Source organism: Tinamus guttatus, unplaced genomic scaffold (genome assembly GCF_059628265.1).
Source record: "Tinamus guttatus ecotype Peru unplaced genomic scaffold, ASM5962826v1 Tinamus_guttatus_pri_ptg000208l, whole genome shotgun sequence".
NCBI lineage: Eukaryota > Metazoa > Chordata > Aves > Tinamiformes > Tinamidae > Tinamus > Tinamus guttatus.
Window position 1 is genome coordinate 5,186,255 of NW_028288742.1, and position 21,069 is coordinate 5,207,323.

At 37.3% G+C, this 21,069-nt stretch overlaps 1 protein-coding gene across 3 annotated transcripts in view; it reads left to right on the forward strand.

Annotated features, from left to right (window-relative positions):
- BIRC6 (baculoviral IAP repeat containing 6) overlaps positions 1–16,991 on the forward strand; it is a 172,290-nt gene extending 155,299 nt beyond the window's left edge. For all 3 annotated transcript variants that reach the window (XM_088524187.1, XM_088524188.1, XM_088524189.1), the window contains exons 68-74: positions 864–974; positions 2,131–2,348; positions 2,671–2,832; positions 3,660–3,737; positions 11,336–11,524; positions 14,977–15,111; positions 16,141–16,991. In XM_088524187.1, coding sequence (XP_088380313.1) covers positions 864–974; positions 2,131–2,348; positions 2,671–2,832; positions 3,660–3,737; positions 11,336–11,524; positions 14,977–15,111; positions 16,141–16,320 — 1,073 coding nt within the window. In that variant the 3' untranslated portion in view covers positions 16,321–16,991. The remainder of the gene's footprint in view (positions 1–863; positions 975–2,130; positions 2,349–2,670; positions 2,833–3,659; positions 3,738–11,335; positions 11,525–14,976; positions 15,112–16,140) is intronic.
- The last annotated feature ends 4,078 nt before the right edge of the window (positions 16,992–21,069 follow it).

Sequence of the window (21,069 nt, forward strand, 5' to 3'; positions counted from 1 at the left end):
GTAACTTGTTCATTAACAAAAAACTTTAAAAATGGCTTAAAGGCAAGGGAAAAAAAACGCTTCTCAACTATCCCCACTACTGATTGGTAGATTCAAAGGCATGTGGTAGGTCATGTTACTCTCCCTAAATTCTACGTCAGGATAAAGATAAGTTAGTAGTTAGTAAGTTAAGGTAGTAAGTTAAAGTATATCCTGCACCTTCATCACAATTTTGTCTTTTGTATCTTGTCTTTTGCAAACAAACAAAAAAAAGGGATATGTGACCATCAGTGATAAAGCTTTGTTGTTAAAATTACATCTTGCGACCTGGATTAACTTTTAACCAAACTCAGACCAAAAATAGAAATCATGGAGTGAACCTGCAGCCCTTAGAATGCCTATCTGGTTGTCTAGTAAAGAAAACCAGGGATTAAATAGCTTAATCAGTGAAGTGGGTTTTATGAAGGAGTGTATAATAAGCTACTGATTTTGGAGAGTGCATCAGGAAAGCTTATGGGAGTATTGACCCACACAAGAAGCATATGTCAGATTTATTTAAAAAGCATTAGAAGGAACAATAACTGACCTTTCACTGCAGCAGTAGTCATGACTTATTTGTGAGCTGCTATATTTATGTACTTTGAGATGTTCAGATAGTGAAATATATTAACAGTAAGAACAATGTCCAGATAACAAAATGCACAGTAGTAAGAAAAGCACAATTGTATATTATGAATGAACCCAGTTTTCTGAGTTCTCTATAAACAATACAAATGTAAAACGTCATTGCAAGTTAAATAACCACCAGGTGTTTGGTGTACTTGTATGAAAAAATTGTTAATTACAGTACAATTACAAATAATTAGCACATTTTTTTATAATAGAAAAGAAGATGGCTGAATACTCAAAAAAAGTTGCTGTGAAGCCCAAGCCTTTGTCTGTTTTACGGTCTCTTGAAGAAAAGTATGTGGCTGTCATGAAAAAACTCCAGTTTGGTAGGTTGAGAACTATGAATATTTGTAATAGAAAGCAGATACCAAAGAAATAGAAAATCAGTTAAAATGAGCCCCAGATTATTTTAAGAAATCATTAACTTTTATACATATGTGACTATTGATTTTTTGTTTTGTTTTTCTGTTACCTATAAAATTACCAAGTCTGTTTTTCTTTCCATCTGTCACCAACTAATTTGTGGTCATTGACTAATATGAAATGTATTAAGCATGCACTAGATCCATTGAAGGGACGAGTTAGACGATTCAGTAGGTAGTGTTCATGTTTTCATTCCAGTAACAATTTGTGAGATTTTGTCTTCAAATAATTGTATTAATAAAGTTAGTAGATTTTCTTTTAGAAAGCTTTTACGCAAAATTGCATAGATGTTTGTTAAAAATGCAACTTTTTAAATAGAATGGAATTCAGATGAAAATGCATTTTTTATGAAAATGAAGCTGTAGTAAACTTCATTCTGCCCTCTCAGGGAGTGCAATATATTGCATTTGTAAAATGCAGTGGGAATGAGTACTTTGTCAATAAAGAAATGTTCAAAACTTAGAAAGAAAAAATTATATATCATCTAAATAGAGATATAAAAATACTACAAAAACACGTTTCATGAATATTTTTGAATTGTATTGATAGCATTTGCAATCACATTTATTTGCTTTGTGAACATTTGAAAAGGATTTTCTACACAAACATGAAAGGAAAGGAAGAACTGATAGGAAAGTTTGTAGTGATAACTTTTCACGCTGGCAGCCAAGCTACAGATTTTGTTTAACAATTAAAAAAATCAGTCTCTGTAATCTTTTATGATCCTTTATTAATATTGCAACCACTGCACAATTAAAGACTCTTGGCTTCCCACTGATTCCATTGCATGGAGTAGCCAGCAGCTTTACAAATCGGTAGTAGTCTACAACGGACACGTTGCATATGAAAGCTTCTAAATTTCTTCTGCAGGACTTAATTTCACCCAGGGCAATTAATACTTTGTTTTCTGTGTTTACTGTTAACTCACAAGTACATGCATTTTTTTAGTGATGCAAATATAAACTCCTGATTTCGGTACTCAAAAATCTTTGTCCAAAACAAATCCATTAACAACTTCACTTTCTTTTCCTGATGCAATGGAATTTCCTTCTGTTCTAGATACGTTTGAAATGGTTTCTGAAGACGATGATGGCAAATTGGTTTTTAAAGTGAATTACCACTACATGTCTCAGGTGAAAAATGCAAGTGACGCCAACAGTGCTGCCCGAGCTCGACGTCTTGCTCAAGAAGCTGTGACTCTCTCAACATCGCTGCCTCTCTCCTCCTCATCCAGCGTCTTTGTACGCTGCGATGAGGAGCGGCTTGACATTATGAAGGTAAAAAGCAAAATTATTTTTGATTTTTGCTCTTTGAGCTTGGCATATAAATGCTTAAGGAAGTGCTCTGAGTTGTAAGAAAAATAGAAAGTGTTTCATTTGTACTTCAATTGCTGTCTCTTAACTTATAAAAGAGTTAGTTTATGTAGTTTCTAAGAGTTCTGGCTTGAAGTGAACAAACTGCTTAGGATCATGATGTCTAATGGTATTTTGTGATAGTCAACCTGCAAAAATAAAATGTAATGTGAAAAATATCAAAATCTTGATTTTTTTTTTTTGGCATTTTTTTTTCTGAAAATGCTTTTTTTTTTTACAATGGTAGGTTCTAATTACTGGTCCAGCAGATACCCCTTATGCAAATGGTTGCTTTGAATTTGATGTATATTTTCCACAAGACTATCCTAATTCCCCTCCACTTGTGAATCTGGAAACAACTGGAGGACACAGCGTCAGATTTAATCCAAACCTCTACAATGACGGCAAGGTATGTGGACTTTATTCTTGCATATAGATATAAATTTTAGATAAAGATTTTTTTTTCCTGTTACCCTGCTTTTGTTTTATGGTAGGAAAATGAAATTGATAGAACTTGTCTTCACCTATAGGTACATATGAAATTCTCTATAGGGCTCTAGACATGGCTGTGTATGTCTCCACTGAAGCCTAGATCCAAAAACTGAGTTTTGCAACACTCTTAGATAAGAATATCATAAAAGCATCCCTTTTTTTACTATAAAAATGTAAGCCATAGACTGACACGCTTGCTGTTTTCAGCAGATCTGGTGCTGCCTTCCAGTATTAGGCCCAGGATTTTCCATTAATAACGGACACAGAATGCAACCCAGACTGAAGATTCTCCCCTTTTTCCGTGCCTAGCATTAAGTCTCAGTGAATACTCTGCCCTCCACGTCTTTTCTGTTAATTGTGCCTCGTTATACTCCATTTCGTAATAAGGTTCAGGAACGCCACTGACTTTACCACAAAAGTCCAGATCAGCCATAAGAGTTAAGGCTATTTATAATTCCTTGATAGACTATGTGACCAGAAGCCACCCGTGTCATGATTATTTTGAAAACGATGATAAGCATGTCTGGAATTTATACTTTTTTCCTTAAAGAAATGTAATGTACCTTGTTCTGCTCATTTATTGGCAGGCTGCCTTCTTCTCCTTATCCACATTATTTTTGTTTCAAATTAGAGTTTAAATATATATATATGTTTTTCCTTTTGGAATGCAATATTATTTGCTCGACCCAAGTAGAGTAAATTATTGTAACTTTTGTCTTGGTGTTAATGTCATCTTTCCTCCAGGTATGTTTAAGCATACTTAACACATGGCATGGAAGGCCAGAAGAGAAGTGGAATCCCCAGACATCCAGTTTTTTGCAGGTGAGCTACTTTCTCTTCAATTGATATAATTTAGGAGTAATAAGCGGTTAGTCTGTCCTAACACTTTCTTGGTAGTGCATTGTTTTTAGATTTTTTTTTTCCCTCAAATAAGCATAAATAAAACAAATATCCAGAAAATGGCCTAATGTAACCTTTCTGTTTTGTCACTAGTAATAGATTGATGTAAAGTTATCTCTGCAGTATTTTGCAAGCAGATTTGAGCTTGGTGCACCTATATTCCAAGTCAACAAGCAAGGTTTGATCCAGAAGCTATGCTAGTGAGTTATGCTATTTAGGATACAAAAAGCCCACCACATCAGCATGATGCGCAGAGAATCCACAACACAGCCACACAAACTTGCATCAGGTTCACAAGTGTGAGCAGAAGTTCTAGTCCTTCAAAGAACAGTCGAGGAGCTGCAGGGAAGTTCCTAACAGTTGGCTGTCAGTTTAAATGTGTTGTTGTTGCAAGGATGAAATTAATATGTTGTGAACGTGCAGCATCGAGTCATTCCTTGGTGAGACAGACTTTTTTTCTTCCATGTGTAAACATCCTTTCATTGTATCAGCAGCTGTGAGAGAATGCGATAATCTTGATTTACTTATGTCTAGGCAGTTATATTTAGCAGCTGCAATCAGAATAGATAAGTCTTGGATTTGCCAGAACTCAGACTGAAAACTCACAGTATACAAAATTGCCAGAGCATGACCTTGTTCGCTCTCTTGTACCTGCAAATGATTATTTTGCTGTAAAGTTGAGAAAAGCTACTTCAGGTATATGAAGCTCACCTTAGAACAATTAAAAAATAAAAATTTAAACTTCAGTGCTTTTGTAAATGTGGAGATTTATCCCTACTGAGGCTCAGAACAGGGAAATCATGGCTTGAATGCAAGAAGTTTCTCAACTTTCTCAATACTTTCATAAAAGTGTTTTCTTACATGGGTCAAAATGACTAAGACTACACCCTGATCCTACAAACACATACACTTACGCTCTATAGGATAAAAGCGTGTTGTAAAATGGTCTAACCATGGTGCGTGTTTTGGAGGCTGCGTTAGCCTGAAGTGCCCTCAGAGCAGCGTTCTCGCCGTCTCACGGGCTGGCTCCTGCACGTCCGCGCACACGCTCTCGCGGCTCAGTTCTCGTGACTGATGGTTAAATGTCCCTCTAGTTCTTGCTTATACAGAATAAGAAATTTCTAAGTAATTTTGCAGACCATTTTTATGTAGTTCTTAGTGTGCTAATGTATTGCCGTCTACAGTTGTACTGAAACATACCAAAACACAAAGTTACTGAAGACGGCCATCCTGCAATGCAAGTGATTTTGGTGGTGGTTGTAGGTTTCTAACTCGTGGGGCACGCCACCGTAACCAAGAAAGGTTTATTTAGGTTTATCTTATCATAGCATTTCTATAGATGTGTAGGCTTCAGTTTTGCAGAAATCCTGTTTGGTTGTGTCAAGAGCTTGCTTTCGTAAACAACAATTTTAATAAAGCCAATGCTAAGAAAGCGCTTCTGAAGGCTGCAGTGAGGTTGGCTGTGAGGCCATGTGCGTTGTACGGGATCGTATAGCATTGTATAGTTCGGTGCTAGAGTCACAGCATCAGTACTTAAACTTCAAAAGTTCTTGTGAGGTCTTTAAGTGAAGCAGCAGACTTTTCCTGCAAATCAAACATGTCACTGATGGTCAAAAATTGTTACTGAAAACTGTCCTTTTCACCTTCCCTTCCTTCTGTTGTTAACTGTTCCCTAATGTCAAGTCTTTTCTAAATTGGAGCATTAACTTGATCCTTAACAATGAGCTTTTGATTGCAGAAAAGCACGTTTAAGAGGTACTTCCAGGCTTCCCTGTATATATTACTAGAACAAGAAATTTCCACACTGGAAAAAAGAGGTTCCCAAATATTATTTATAAGATCTGCTATTAGCAGTTTCTTTAAGTTTATGAGAAGTTTTGTGCCAGCTGAGATTCTGTAGGCAAGATCTGTGTTCACTAGTTGGTGAACAAATTGGTTTCTTTGGTAGTGCCGTGTTTTCTGCCTTTGTGATGTGCGATGAGCCACTCCAGGTAACCTCAAATCTTGAAATTGTTATATAGTGTTAATTTTGGCCATTTGTGTCATTATGGGAACATACCAATTTAGTAGCAAGAAAAGAACAGGTGAGAGTTAGCATATTATCCTTCAACAGCACTTACTTGCTTACTTGTTTGATTGACATAGCTGTCACATGAAGCGATGCTGTTTGTTACACAGAGAAATCTAGAACTTCGGCTTTTTTTTATATGTGTGTATGTATATACACACACACACACACACACATATATATGTATGTATGTACTTTTTCCCCTAAAGGGCCAGGGAAATTTTCTTGCAAAGAAAAAAATCCAGGTGGTATTTTTGTTTTATAAACATACTCAAAGTCAGCTAGCTACTTTCAGTCATTTAATATAATTTCTTCACTCTTTGGTTTTCAGTCTGTTGTATCATTTTGAGTATAATAAAGGCATTCTGAGCTGTTCATAAAAAACTTTTTAAGAACAGCTGTGAGTGAATGCTCTAATAAAGAAGGGTGGCTTGTGGCTACAGTGAGATAGCAGTACAGTGTGTGAAAAAAGCCTTGCAAATAGATTTAGGTTTTTATGCTTTAACTAGTAACTTCCAATTAAAAGAAGAAATTCTGGGGGAGGAACTCTCCATTTTCACTGTTGCTGGGTAGTATAATTTTCTGTAGGGCCATATAATTAGCATTTGGAAATGAGTGCAAAGTATAGTGCCAATTTAAGAGGCTTTTCACAGGCAATAACAGCTTCAGAATGTTCTTGATGCAAATTACTTTCTCTAATATCTCAGCCACCTAATAAATTATTTTTGTTACAAATATTTGATCTTAAACCCCAGGTTGCTTTCTTAAGAGACTGAGTAACAAATTCTTATACTAGAGCATGTTTCAGAAAAGTTGAAATGTTCTGAAAATCCTGCAAAGATTCTGCATATTTCAAAATAGTCTTAACTGAGATGCTTGAAATGACTCCTGAATTAGTAGAGCTCTACAAGTCTGCACAATTGCATAGCGTATTCAAACAAATCCAGTTTCTGTACAACTCTGACAATATTTAATCTAGTGCTTATTCCCATTTCATACATCTTGGTTCCCCAGTCTACAACTAGAGCGGTCTAGAGACAGTTCTTTCCTTCTCTATTTTTGATGATGACTCCTTGTGCTGGTGCCAAAAGGAAAGAGGCTCTCTGGGAAGTGACAGAGGTGGCTTTAGAGCTGGGGACGGAGGACAGCGCTGTCTTGCACTAGCTTTGAGTGTTCGCTGAGCTGTGACTCGCCAGCTTTGCTTTGGGTAGATATGCTGAAGTTGGACTTCATGTCAACCAGCTGAGGAAGCAGTGGCTTTGAGATGCTCAAAACTGTTTAGGGAAAAAGCTGATATCCTGCATTTAATGCCAGTCCTCGCTTTGGTGCACTTACGGATGTGAATTTTAGAAATCCAGTCTGGAGATCATATATATATAGTGAGCCATAGCCCAAGAGTAGAGTGGTATTTTGCAGCTCTGAAAGCTTCCTTAATTTGCTTGCAAGATCATTGGATAACCATGAACACCAGGAGCCACCAGAGAATCTGAATGTAATCATTCTTCCTTGCAAAAGAAACACGAGGGTAGCCAGGTTCTTCCCAGTGTCCCTTCTGAGCAGTGTTCCTGTCCGTCTTGTGTGTATGCAGTTCATTCCTGTACTTGCTTGGTTTTAAAAAAATAAAACACAAAACTGGAAGATGGCCTCAGCTCCTGGAACTCAGGTAGTGTTTATATCATAGGATATTTATAGTGATGGCAATGCAGTCTCCAAACTGTGACAGAAAAAAATATGAGGTACAGTTGTGAGAACTGTAAAGGTACCCTTCCAAAGCCTTCAAGGAAACTAAGGATATGAATTCAACTGAAGAGAGGTAAAATATAACTGCAATATCTTCTATTACAATTGGTGTTAAATTAACCAAAAACTTGTTGGGACATGCCAGGTTATAACTGAATAAGCAGTCTTTGTAATTTTCAGCTTTACATCACAGAAACATATTGAGAACTAAGCACATACATAGATTAAGCAAGTTTGCAATGGCCTGTTTGGGTTCCTACAGCATTTCCTCAATTTCTCTTTTCCTGGGAGCAATTATTTAATAGCACAGAATAGGTTTTCTGTTCCAGGTCCAAAAAGACTGTACAGTTTCCATTTCAGCATGGTAGACTTGCACTCTGGTCTTCAGAACAGCTTTCAGCTTAGCAGGGTCCCCTGGGAGAGTGTCCCAAATGGCATAATGGCCTTGGATCAATCTCCTGGAAGTATCAGAATGATCCATTGCAGTGCAGGGAAGTCGAGCAAGAGCAGCAGAAGGTCAGCACGGCTCCACAGGTAACTCCTGCCCCAGCTCAACGGCATAAAGACAGTGCACGGAAGATGGAAGAGGGGCGACCTTAAGGAAGGCATATGAAAACCTTGCCCAAGCATGCGGGGGGCGGGGGTGAGGGGGAATGAAGAAACCCAAAGCTGACCTGGTGGTGAAAGTGCCAAGGGGAATAAAGAGGAATAAGAAGGGGAAGAAACAAGGAGGAGCAAGACTAGCCGGCTTCATCTGAGCTTCCGGGAAGATTATGGAGCACGTCTTCCCGGAAACTATTTCCAAGCACACGAAGGTCCAGGTGACTGAGCAAGGCCAAAGGGGATTTAGCACAGCGATGGTACCTGCTAACCCGCCTGCCTCGTGCAGCGAGCTGACAGAGAGTTACACAGAGGCCAAGAGTGGATGTCGGTTACCTGGACTTCAGCAAGGCCTCTGAGGCAGTCCCCATTGGCATCGTTGTAGAGAAGGAGATAGGGATTTGTGAGATGTAGCTTATAAGGTATGTGGAAAACTGTCAGGACCAGTGGCCACGAGGAGACCTCACTTGTGACTTCAGTACCTGAGGGGGAAAAGGTATAGAGAAAGTGGAGTTGGGCTCCTCTTGGGCATGCACAGCAACAGGAGGAGTGCCAACTGGCACAAGTGGGGACACAGGATCTTATTTTGATAAAGTTATTAGGAAAGATTTTTTTCACTATGACAGGTGCCTTAGAGAGAGACTGTTGTGTTTCCATCCTTGGAGATTGAAGTCCACTCTCCATGAAAATCATTTGGGCTGAAGTTTTCTGCATAGTGAATTGCAAAGTTAAACTTGCCCAGGATTGAACTGTTTAATCCAGAGAAACTGAAATTCTGAACTATAGCTATAAAAACTAATGTAGAAGGGTGTGATTAAGGGAAACCTTATTTTCACTAGACTCCTTTTACTTTGGTTAATGTTACGTTTCCTTCAGGCAGGTCTTAGTTTAATCTGCACAATTGCTGGTAATGTTTGCATGGGGTGTTGGTGGCAGGGAATGCAGAATGTTACATTTGAGTGTTAGAAATCTCATGTAGCCCTCAGGTTTGTAACTTCTAAGTTTTTTTTTTTTTAGGTTTCATGTTGAAGATAGTAGGAAAGCAGTTGGAAAAAGTTTCCTCACACTCTGAGAAAAACACTTTTTAGCTATTAAATGAAAAACAGCTGTAGGACTACATCAGTTGCTTGGAAAGAATTAAGCAGTGCTTACTTTTTTTCTTTTTTTTTCCTGGTTCGAAGACTAAACTATTGTCAGACCACCCAAAACAACAATTACTTACTAAGGAAGGCCAAGAAAATAAAATGCCACCAGTATCCAGCTTTTCTACCATAGTGTTTTTTTTGTTTTGTTTTTTTGTTTTTTTTTTTTGTTACTGTCTTTAGTACCTAAAATATAACACTAAAAAAAAGCCAGACCAAACTATTTCTGGACCTCTGAAAAGGCCACAGATCACCAAAGCTCTTCAAATATCAAGAGATCTAGAGAAGAGAAGGCTGAGAGGAGATTTCATCAAGGTGTTAAGTACCTGAGGGGTGATTGTAGGGAGGATGGGGCCAGCCTCTTCTCAGTGGCAGCCAGTGATAGGACAAGGGGTAACAGGTGCAAGTTGAAACACAGGAAGTTCCACCTCCATGTGAGGAAGAACTTTTCTACTTCCAGGGTGACAGAGCCCTGGCACAGGCTGCCCAGAGAGGTTGTGGAGTCTCCATCTCTGGAGATCTTCCAAACCCGCCTGGACACCACCCTGTGCCACGTGGTCTAGGTGTCCCTGCTGGAGCAGGAGAGTTAGACTAGCTGATCTCTAGAGGTCCCTGCCAACCTCAATCATTCTGTGATATCAAGATATCAGATATCAACAGCTTTGCACTTGTACCTTAAGTACTCTTAACTTGGCTTTTGTGCATTTATCTTCTGCTATTTTAGTTTCCTAAGTGATCACTTTCTTGCTGGGACCTGATTTGTGAGGCACATGAAGAGCACCAAGAAGACCACAAACCAGCCATGGCTGTTTTCAGTCAACCACCTGGCACACTGGGCCAGGGAGGCAGTTTTGTGATGGGGCACACTCTACCACGTAACAGCTACTGCGTGCGGTACTTGCTACAAAACTGCGAAACAGGAAAACTTGCTCACGTTTCCCTTTCAGTCCGAAGTGGGGATCTGGTTCACATTTCCCACAGCAGCAACCACTTGCTCCCTACAGCAGAGCGTAGACCAGCTGGGACAGATCGCCCCTCAGTGCTAGAGTTCAGGCAAGCAGTGCACAGTGACAAATAAGAAGTATCATGGTGCCAAGAGGAGCAGGGATGTGACCGTGAGAGCTGCTGGTGGGGCTGAGAGGTCATTTGACTGACTCTGGGGCTTTTTAGGCTGGCACTGCCCCAAGAGAGAGTGCCACCAGAAAGCCCTTCTTATGCAAAAACTCGCCCCCCGGCTGGGACTGCCCTATGGAGGAACCAGTTTCTTCAGTTGTTAGGGATACGATAGTTACCTGATGTGAACTGTGTGCGGCCCGCCTTCCTAGGGGAACTGTTAACGTCTGGACCCAGATGCACAGAGTTCCTAATTCTGAAGGTGGTCCCAAGCTTTGAGTTGCTTGTAGGGAAGAGTCCTGGATGTCTTGCACCTCATTGTGCAAGGTGCTGCAAACACTCTTCTCAGACACCTAGCATATCTTTACAAGATACGTACAAGAAAAATTGGCAGGGCCATATATTCTAACATTAGAAAAATGAAAGCAAGACATCAAATCACAAATATGCAATACATTTGGTTTCCTAAATATGCTATATATCTGTGTAATGATGTTGTTCGATATTAAGACTTTTACTAGGACATATGGTTAAATGCCTTGTATGTATATATAGACATATCTATTCCCAAATATGCCTTATATAAAAATTGTGAGGGGAAAATTAGTATATCCTTATAACTGTATGATTTGTTGATATAGTAATGAAAACATTTTTCTAACTCAAGAAAATTACTGGTGTTTTAATACCAGATAATACTCGGAAAGTGTTATATGTAAAATCTGAAGCTAAATAGTTTAAACATACCTAAGGTAAGTTTCTATAAAATGTAAATAAATTTCTATAAAATGTAAATAAAATGATAAATATTTGTAAGAACAAGCAAGTAGCATTGCTATTTTTTTTTCTTTTAACAGGTGTTAGTGTCTGTCCAGTCGCTAATATTAGTAGCAGAACCATATTTTAATGAACCGGGTTATGAACGATCAAGGGGCACTCCGAGTGGTACCCAGAGTTCCAGAGAGTATGATGGAAATATTCGACAGGCAACAGTCAAGTGGGCAATGCTTGAACAAATCAGAAATCCATCACCGTGCTTTAAGGAGGTATGTTTGGGGAAACTAAGCAAATATCTTGTTTATAGAAACAAGTTCTTTAAAAAAAATCATAATATATTCCCTTTTTGGTTGCATTTTAATAAAAACCTTGAGGAATCTTTATTAGTTTGAATTTTCAGAGTAATTCAGATATTTGAAAACACTTTCTTTTGCATGAGATGTCTCTTCTATTCTCTTATTTATTTCCTGAGGCAATTGACTTGATCTTAAATCAAACTGACAATCTTAAATCAGTCAATTGACAATCTTAAAACAGATTCCAGCCTGCACATTATTTGTGGAAAAATACATAACGCGTCTGTGCTAAGCTAGAAACCTGTTTCTTTATAAAACAGATTAGCTATCTTGATGCTGATAAAACAATACTAACCTTAGTGGTTTCATAGTGATTTAAAAAAAGGAGAGAGAGATAAGAGATCATACTGCTTCTTTTTTTTTTTTTTTTGTGCATTCTTGAAAAGCAACTAAAATTTACTGTAGAATAATTTAGGTGGAAGGGAGTTCTCCTGATGTCATTTAGTCTAATCCTTTTCTCAAGTCAGGTCACGTTGTCTGGGTTTTGAACTGAAATGAGAGAATTTGTGTGAATATAAACGCAAAATGGCTGGTCAAACGTGAGTCATCTCATGGTACTACCAGCAAATGTTTGGGGAAACAGGTTTTCTTCTGAACTACTGAACAGCTGCCACTTCTGAACTGAGGAGTAGAACTATCTCTTAGCTTCCAATTACTTGTATATAAAAATGTTGCAGAAATGTAGGTTGTTTTAAGATTACTCACATTGTTGACTAATCTTGCTGTCTGTCCTTTGGAATGCAAAAAGCTTTTCCCATTAAAATTTAGGAGTGCCTTATGGAAGAAGAAATCATCAGACACTTTAACCTGCATGACAGAAGTTAAATATTTATATCCATGTGCAGAGGGAAAAGGATGTGCTATATACTGTAGTTTTGAATTAATGAAAAAATCCATTCTAGCTCTGAAATTCTTTACTGAATAATTTCAAGATCTTGATATAGATAATGTCATAACAATCAAATGTCCTCTACAAGAGATCCGTTTTTTTTCCCCCCCCAGGTAAATGTAACAATTTCACTCTTGCTAAGAGAGTTCTCAAATTACAATAATATTTGATGAAATTATTGGAAGGTGGTGAGCTCCCTGACAGTAATATTTGATCTCTCTCTTGAGACAGATAGAAATGAAGGATATGCAATATTACAGGATTTTGTAAATGTATGAGTTCTAGTTCACCTCACTGGTTTTGCCTTTTCCTTCCAAAGCATCTCAGCTAACTCTGTAGCTTGGCTTTTTTTCAGTCTTACTGTAGAGGAGGCACTTTGTAAGCTCACATCCTTCCTCTCTGTAGGAAAGTCAAGTAATAAAGTGTATCTAAATGATTTTGTTTCAGTGAAAAAAGTCTTTCCCTGAGAACGTTAACTTGTGCATAGCACATAATTACAAAAAGACAGATGTTGAAAACTATTAAAATTGTTGCCTATAAAAGATATTAGTAGCTAGGACTGAGTAAAGTTAGGCCACACACCAAGAATAAATAAATTTTCACCGAATTTCACATTTCTGCCTATTTTCACTGAACTATAACTCATTTCTGGACAGATACCAATTCTCTGCCTTTATAAGGAAGACAACACTAATCGCATACGATGCTAAAGTTTTTTTTTTCCCTCTACCAGGAAAGGTATTTCTTTTGTCCTGACAGCCATCTTTATCAAAAATACAGTATTATTTTCAGCATTAAAAATTTCCTAGTGTAATCTTTAGGCTGTTGGCAATTGGGAGTTAAGGCTGTTGGCACATTCAATAACTTGCTCAGTCTATACTATTCAAGCTGTTAGACCTCCTCAGTGTTTGCTTCTAAATGATCAAAGCAGTTATAGATTTCTCTCATGAAACAGCTGTATTGTGGAAGATTGTGTTATCATCAAAGGGAAAACGTGGCTCTTAAGTAAATTATCCAGCACCTCTCTGAGAAACTGGCTTGTTAGTGAGATCTCTCGGGTTTTCATAGAGGAGTTAGGTTAGGAGTCCTGACGGCTGGGTGGTACTTCAGTAATAAAGAAGCTAAGGCACCCTGGGAACTCAGATCCAAGAAAGAATTTACATCCTTCTACTTACAGCATCCTTTTTCTTCACCAGTCTGTGCTGGCTTCCCTTCAGAGTCTTAAAGGACAAGTAGACTCACTGCCAGTCAGTTGTCTTGGGAAGGTCTCAAATTTTATTGTTAATCCGAAAAATGCATCCACAATTGAAGTCTGTTATGCTTTCAATATGCAGTTTTTCTGCAGTTTAGGCAGCTAGCTAAAGTCTCTAACCTCCTGAGAGGGATTATTTTTGTCAGCTACATTGCAATATTGCCAAGAACTGTCTGTGCTCAATAAAATGTCTTGAATTTTATTGTTTCTTCCACCAGGCAGAGTTTTGGTCATTTGTTCAAGACAAAGCCAAAACTCAGTAGAGATTCACATTTTTTGTATGAGAAGGAGTTAAAAAAAAAAAGAAAAGAATGAAAAAAACCTCAAATCTGTAAAGAAATACCAAAACTAGTATGTGATTAAATACTGGTTCCCACTGAGCCTGGGGGCAGCTCAAGTGTTATTGTCTGGGATTTCTAGAGTCCACAAAGGTTGTGTGTCTGCACGGGAGATGTAACTGTGGTTGTACCCCTTTCACAGCAGCTGGTAATTATTTTTTTGTTTTTTCTCCTCCTTGTAGAAGCAGGTAGCATGTTGTTTTTCTATCCTTGTGTAGCTGACAGGGTTTCTGCCCTCCTAGTTCTTGTTCAGGCAGCAAGTAGTTAGTGATGGAAGAAGACCTGGTGCTTAAGCTACTTCCCTCTCTACCTCTGTTTCCTTACTCAAGTCTGACTGTGAACCCAACACATGAAATCCTTTATGTTGTGTCTCTGTAAGCCTCCCTCTGTATGGACAGAGGTGTGTAGAAGCAGTAAGATCATCCTGCATATAACATTATCTTTCAACTGGAATTTGTCGAGCCCTCTGCTGCGTCTTTTGCCTGCTGTGATACTCTATTTATTGCACTTACCTGCACCTCACGCAGGTTGCAGAAGTGAAGGGTGCGGTGGCAGACTCCCAAAATCACAGCTGTGCACAGCAGGGAAGGGAGCTAGAGATGTCACCTAGGCCCAGCGTCCTGCTTAGCACAGGGACAGCCCCAACTTCCTACCCTGGTACTCAGGGCTTTTCCACCAGCGTCTTGGAAACCTTCAAAGACAGAAGCTGCACAGTTGGTTGTTAGTTTGATTTTCTCCATGTTCCAAGGCTGAGTTACTTCCCTCTTATTTCCAATGGGACTTATATGACTAGGTTAAAACTTGCAGATTTAAAATTATTTAGTATTATTTAGTTCTTAGAAAACAACCAATGTGTTCTTCTTTCATTCTGATTATTTTCATATAGGTTATCCACAAACATTTTTACTTGAAACGAGTGGAGATCATGGCTCAGTGTGAGGAGTGGATAGCAGACATACAGCAGTACAGCAGTGACAAACGGGTAGGCAGGACGATGTCGCATCATGCTGCAGCTCTTAAGGTGAGACTTGCTTTTATAATTTTACATTCAATAACAGCACAAAGATGACAAAAGTGCAGAGAAATTAGTGGCTGAATTTTATAATAATAAAACACAGCAACATTAAAACTTTGAAACAAATGAAGGTATCACAACTACCAAGAGATCAACTGTAATGTGAAGGCTACTTTTTCAATATTTCCTTCTAAGATTTTCTCTTAAGTAATTCCTTTCCTGTCTATTTTTTCAAAACATACTTAAGAGCTTATCTTTTCTTCTTAGAAAGTTGTTTTTTGAGCTACAACCAGCCTTCATTACAAGTAGTGCTCAATTCCATGCCAGAAAACAAGCTGTGTGAATGCAGAAGTTGTTAGAGAAATATGGCCCATGACATCATCTTTAGTCTGTGTTTTAAAAACTTTTGTCAATACAATGATTGTAATGCTTTTTTCCCTTCTAGAGCTGATACTATCATTGGTGCTTTTCATGTCCATACAGACAGCAGTCCTCTATGATGTATTTCTCATGTAATTAAAAGTGGACTTTTGATTTTGTTTTGGGGAAGTAAATCATCTTTTAAGTCTCTCCCTTTTTTCCTATTGCTGAACCTGCAGTCTTCCAAAGTAATTCCTGTTAGTTACAATGATCAGTATATAAAGCTCCATACATCTGTCTCTGCAACAGATCTCATTATGACCACGTATCCTTATTAATTTGAAGTTCTATCTGACTTGCCCTGTCCGGGCCAGCTTTGTGTTGCAATTGCAGAACGCATATCTGATGTGACTCAACTGCAAGACATAAAGGACAACATTTATAGCGATACACCTGTTTGCTGCCATTCTGCTTATGACCTCTCATTTGTCCCCAGTAGCAGCTGCTAATTACTCCAAAGTACCAACCCTAAAATACACAGGACTTTGGAAGAAGCTTATCCAGTCATTGAAATATTTTTTTTTAACCTTTTTTTGCCTTATTTTCTCCAATATTGTGAAAAGTAATTTTTAACTACCGTCTTGCATACTGACTTTTTTTTTTTTACATATTCAGCGTCATACAGCTCAACTGCGGGAAGAGCTCCTAAAACTTCCCTGTCCTGAAGGATTGGATCCAGATACTGATGACTCCGCAGAAAAGTGCGGTGCCACAACAAGCTCAGAAGAGACTATGTTGCACGAACAGGTTAAACCAAGCAGCAGTAAAGATATCCCAAGTGATTTCAAGTTATGAGCTGCATTGACATGGACTTTCTAGACGCAAAGGCTTTGAAGCACAAGCCAAATATGTCAATATTTGTATGTAAGAAGCTAATTATGTAATAGGTAATGAAATTGAAACTATACTATGCCCTTAAGGATATACAGTTTAATTCAAAATGATCTTTTATTTACCTGTACAAGAGTGTAAACTTTTTTGTGCTTTTATTTTTCAATTGTGAGAACCACTGATTGGTATGTTTAAAAAGTTATGTATACAAGAAATGGATAAATCACTGATATATAAGGGAAACTACCTTAGGAAAGAATGTTTACTGAATGTTTATTATTTTTTTTTACTTGTAGAGTGAGGACGGTTGTAACAAAGAATATATATTGGTCATTCTTACAGCTCCTATTTAAAGTCAGAAAATTTTCACTGAATTTGATAGATTTTACGTTTGGCCATATATTCATGCTCATATTTGATTCTAAAGAAAACCTCCTGTATACTTCAATAAAAGTTAAATGGACATGATCCCTCTTTTATGATTTACTGGTACATTTTTTTAATAAACTGCCATAAAATACATTATAGCTGAAGACTTGCACTTGTATGACTGAATTCATTACAGTCAACGTATTTAATTTTATGCTTAGTAATTCTAAAATGCAGATGAAATAAATGCACATGGTTTTACCTCATGCTAAAATTTGGACTTATGAATTTATCTTTTTAGCTCTTTTATGCAAATTAACAGTATTCCAATTTTTTTTTCAAGGGCTGTTCTGGAACAAAGTCTTTTGTATGATTTTTACAGAACCAACAGTATTTTAAGTACTGGTAGGGGCTAACGATGTGCCATGCAGGACGCTCATGTTCTGTACTTCCTACTGTATAGATTTATTTCCAATTTTATATTTGCAGCCACAGATCCATAACTAAAAAGGTTAAAAGATTGGACTGACTTAATAATCAAGTCATGTTGTGTTAAAAGGCACAACATGCATTACGATTGCTATTCTTAATTTTACGTTATCCTTGAAGGACTAAAGTTCATACTGGTATTACCTCAGACTAATGATCAATTGTATTATGAATACTATAAATCAGGCAAAAAAAAAGCTTTTTATTTTCTATTTGTTCTTTCTTTATAAGTATTACATTGAATTTTTTTCACTTTTTGTTTTATAATGTATTATTTCTAATTATTAAAAATGGCACCAACTGCGGTTGTGTTCTTATGCTGGTGGTTAGCAGACGTTGCCAGTTCTGATCAAAAGAACCTTTTCTCTGTTGTTAGGTTGGTATGTTGTGCTAAGCCAAGGACTGTGCTGACTGTATGTACCTCTCCACAAATCAAGCTACGCGTGTGTTGCTCCACAGCATCCTCGTACAAAAGCCAGAGCAGTGACAGACCCTGAGCCAGAGCGGCTCTGGTCAGTGTCCCAAAGGGAGGTTTCATGCCATGGAGTCAAAGCGTTAGAATTTTATGCGAGTTAAAACAAAATGTCACTTTTATAGATAGATATTTACTTACATTACAAGTAGATTGTGATATCCCTCTAAAAGCTCCAAAAGCAAAATTCATCTTACAGCTTACAGCTGTAGATATGTTAGTGATTTCCTTTAAAAATCTTCATTTACAGATGCATTAAAAATATTATTACAGTACATGTAGTCTGTCTACAGGAACATAGTCTTTATATAAATTTTGCCATTGTACTAAAAACAAACCTAGTGGACCACCTCCTACTTGAAGATTAAAATTGTTACCCCTAAAACAAAAAAAAAACCCACAACAATAAAGTACCTAACTTGCATTGATTAAGCATTTAGAGAGTGGACAGCACTTTGTCCACTTTCTTGTACCTTTTTCTCTAATGCTTATTTATGGTATCAGTGCTAACATGAAGTCACTGCTGTTCAATTAAGCAAATATAAAAAGCTACAAAGGATATTGGATTCTAATTTGCATCTATATGCCCGTTCTTTTGTGCTGCAACCTATATTGGCTCCAACTGAAGCAGTGATGCAAAGCTTATTACTTGCAGTGATAGGCCCATTTAGTGAGTAAACTGCACACTTGGCAACAGATAGAAAATTTGCATTTTCACAGCTTTTGAGGTTTAAGGCACAGGTTAGCTACATTATTACGCAGGCAAATCACAGTTAGTTCTGTGAGGTAATGTGGACATTCTTTTTTAACCAGTCCCCTCCCAACTTTTGCTATTTCTTCAAATGTAATAGAAGACTGTATGGATAGAGCATTAAGTCTTCTATCATGCTGAAGACCTCAGATTTACAGCTATTAGTCTAGCTTTTAAGAAAGTGTTTTTTTTAAAAAAAAAAAAAAACACCACTCAACAGAACATGTTTCTGGAAGTATAAAGGGCAGCAAACTGCTGAATAGGTCTTCTAGAAAATTTTTGTCCATAATTTCTGTTACTGCTTTTGGAGCAAGATTCACCACTGGTATGCTGCTATTTAGGCATTCTCCAAAGTTGAGCAGCCTTGGGGATTTTTATAACAGCTCTGTCAATGGAAGAAGTTTGCACCACACAATAGATTTGCCTGAAGCTTCGTATCACAAAAGCACAGATGATACCAACCTTACTCGTGTGGTTCAGCCTGCACTAAACAGAGCTGTCTACCAGAAAGGACACAGCTCAGCAGTCTCTGAGGCCACTGGCAGTACAACGAGTTGTATGCATAAACGTTCTGTGTTGCACATGTTGACACAGAACTTCTCATATGTTGACGTAAGTAATACCTCCTAAAGGCCTGCTTTCTTTCTAGATTTCTTTTGGGTAACAGATGTACACAATTGTATGGGCTAGTGCTTCGTGATAATTCTATTACTGCTATACGAGAAATATAAAAATAATGTAGGAAAAACATAACAAAAAAAATTGAAACAAAAGTCCCACCTACAACTTAGATTTAAGTTTCACTCCATTATTAAATGGAGTTTCACTCCAAAATTAAATGTTAGATATTCAGCTAGCTATAAAAAAATACATGGAAATATAGACTGATGGGGTCGATAGAAGGCTTTTAGGTGTGGTCGGTTAGGGTGTTATTGTCTTGTTTGTTTCTTCCTTTTTAAAACCTTTGGCATCACAGATGTAACCAAAATAGGACTTTTCCTAACCTCTCAAGAAAACTTCCTTGGACCAGGTAAAAACCATGTCAACACAGGTAAGGCTTTAAGGACTCCTGATAGCTGGAGGGAAAAACTCCCACACAATATGTAAAATAAACATACTATAATATTTACTGTGGTCTTATTTAAGATCTTGGTGTATGTCCAAGAGGGTATTCAGTTTCTGGTAGGATTCAAATTATTAAGAAACCAACACAAAATAAAATTGTCTCTGCAACTTTAATCTTATACACAGTAAGTTTATTAAGGGAGTTTATTACTAGTTTACTTTGTTACACATGAAAAAGAATCTGTGAACACAAATCCAATTAACCTACATTTCAGGCAGCTCTATGCTACGCTACACTGTTCCCTGTGAATGAGAGATTTTTTTAGGCCTAAGTTTTCATCGGGGCTTTGTCAGGCCTATCCCTTGTGTTTTCCCCAGGCCCAGCACCACCACTCCGTTACCTTTGTTTCTGTGTTTTGCAAGTTTTCTTTCCTTGCTTCTCCAAAAGCCACTTGCTGTCACCAGGCCTCGCCTCACTGGATCATCAGGCGCTGTAATTTGAAAATAAAAAATAGATGCATTTTTCAACTCAAGTGAGGCCAGATTTCCATTTATTTTACCATGAGGAACAAGCATAACAGGCAAAAGCCATTTCATTTCAGTTACAGGTTGTCAATTTATCATTTTTTAATCCAAATATATGACATACATCCAATCAGATGTCTATTTCTCTCTGAAAAAAAGAGTGTGTTGACCTTTATTTTCCCCCTTTTCTATAAACGGTGGTAACGTTAGGAGGAATATGCACATGTTTTTATCAAAAACAAGTTTTCTGATTTATAATTAGGGGGATAGAATTAAAATCTAGCTTTACTAAAACTTTATTAAAGCTTTATTCTACCTCTTATTAAAAATCAGGTTTTTGCCACCTTTAACAAAAACAGTATAATTTTGCTGCAACACAGCTGCAACATTTATAGCAACTAGTGAATATATACTTTCTTGGAAATTTTTCTAAACATATAAAAGCAAAATGTGATTAAAATTGATTACGTAAACCAGTAGACGTTCCTTCTGGATTTCAGTAGACTAAATAAATCACTCTGAATCAACCAATCCTAAAAAAAGAAAAGCAATCACCCATGAAATCCTCTCCTATGGTAAGAATCAGTGTTTTTCAAAGATACAGCACTAAATTCATCGCTTCAGAAAGCTTACTAAAATTAGCAAGGTTTCATAGCTTACTAGTAACTTATCGTTAGATGTGTAAAAACATCCTGTTTGTTGAAAAATTTAAATACGAGTAAAGACAAGAAATTGTCTAAGATGTTTTAGAGTATTTCTTCCACATAAACTACAGTATTTTTTTAAACACTCATGTACCTACCATCTTTAGTGCAAACAAAAATTACTAGTTATTAAGATTATATCTGCTGCCATAATTTTATTTCCAAATAACATCAGATAAAATAAAAACATTTTAAAAATTTATCCCATCTAAAATTGCTTATTTCCTCCAGAGTATCAAGACTGCCAGTTTCTGCCATACTTTTGTAATTCTTGTTCAGCATGACTGCCTCCTCATCCTAATTTAGGCTTCTCTTCATGACAATATTTTATTTACATA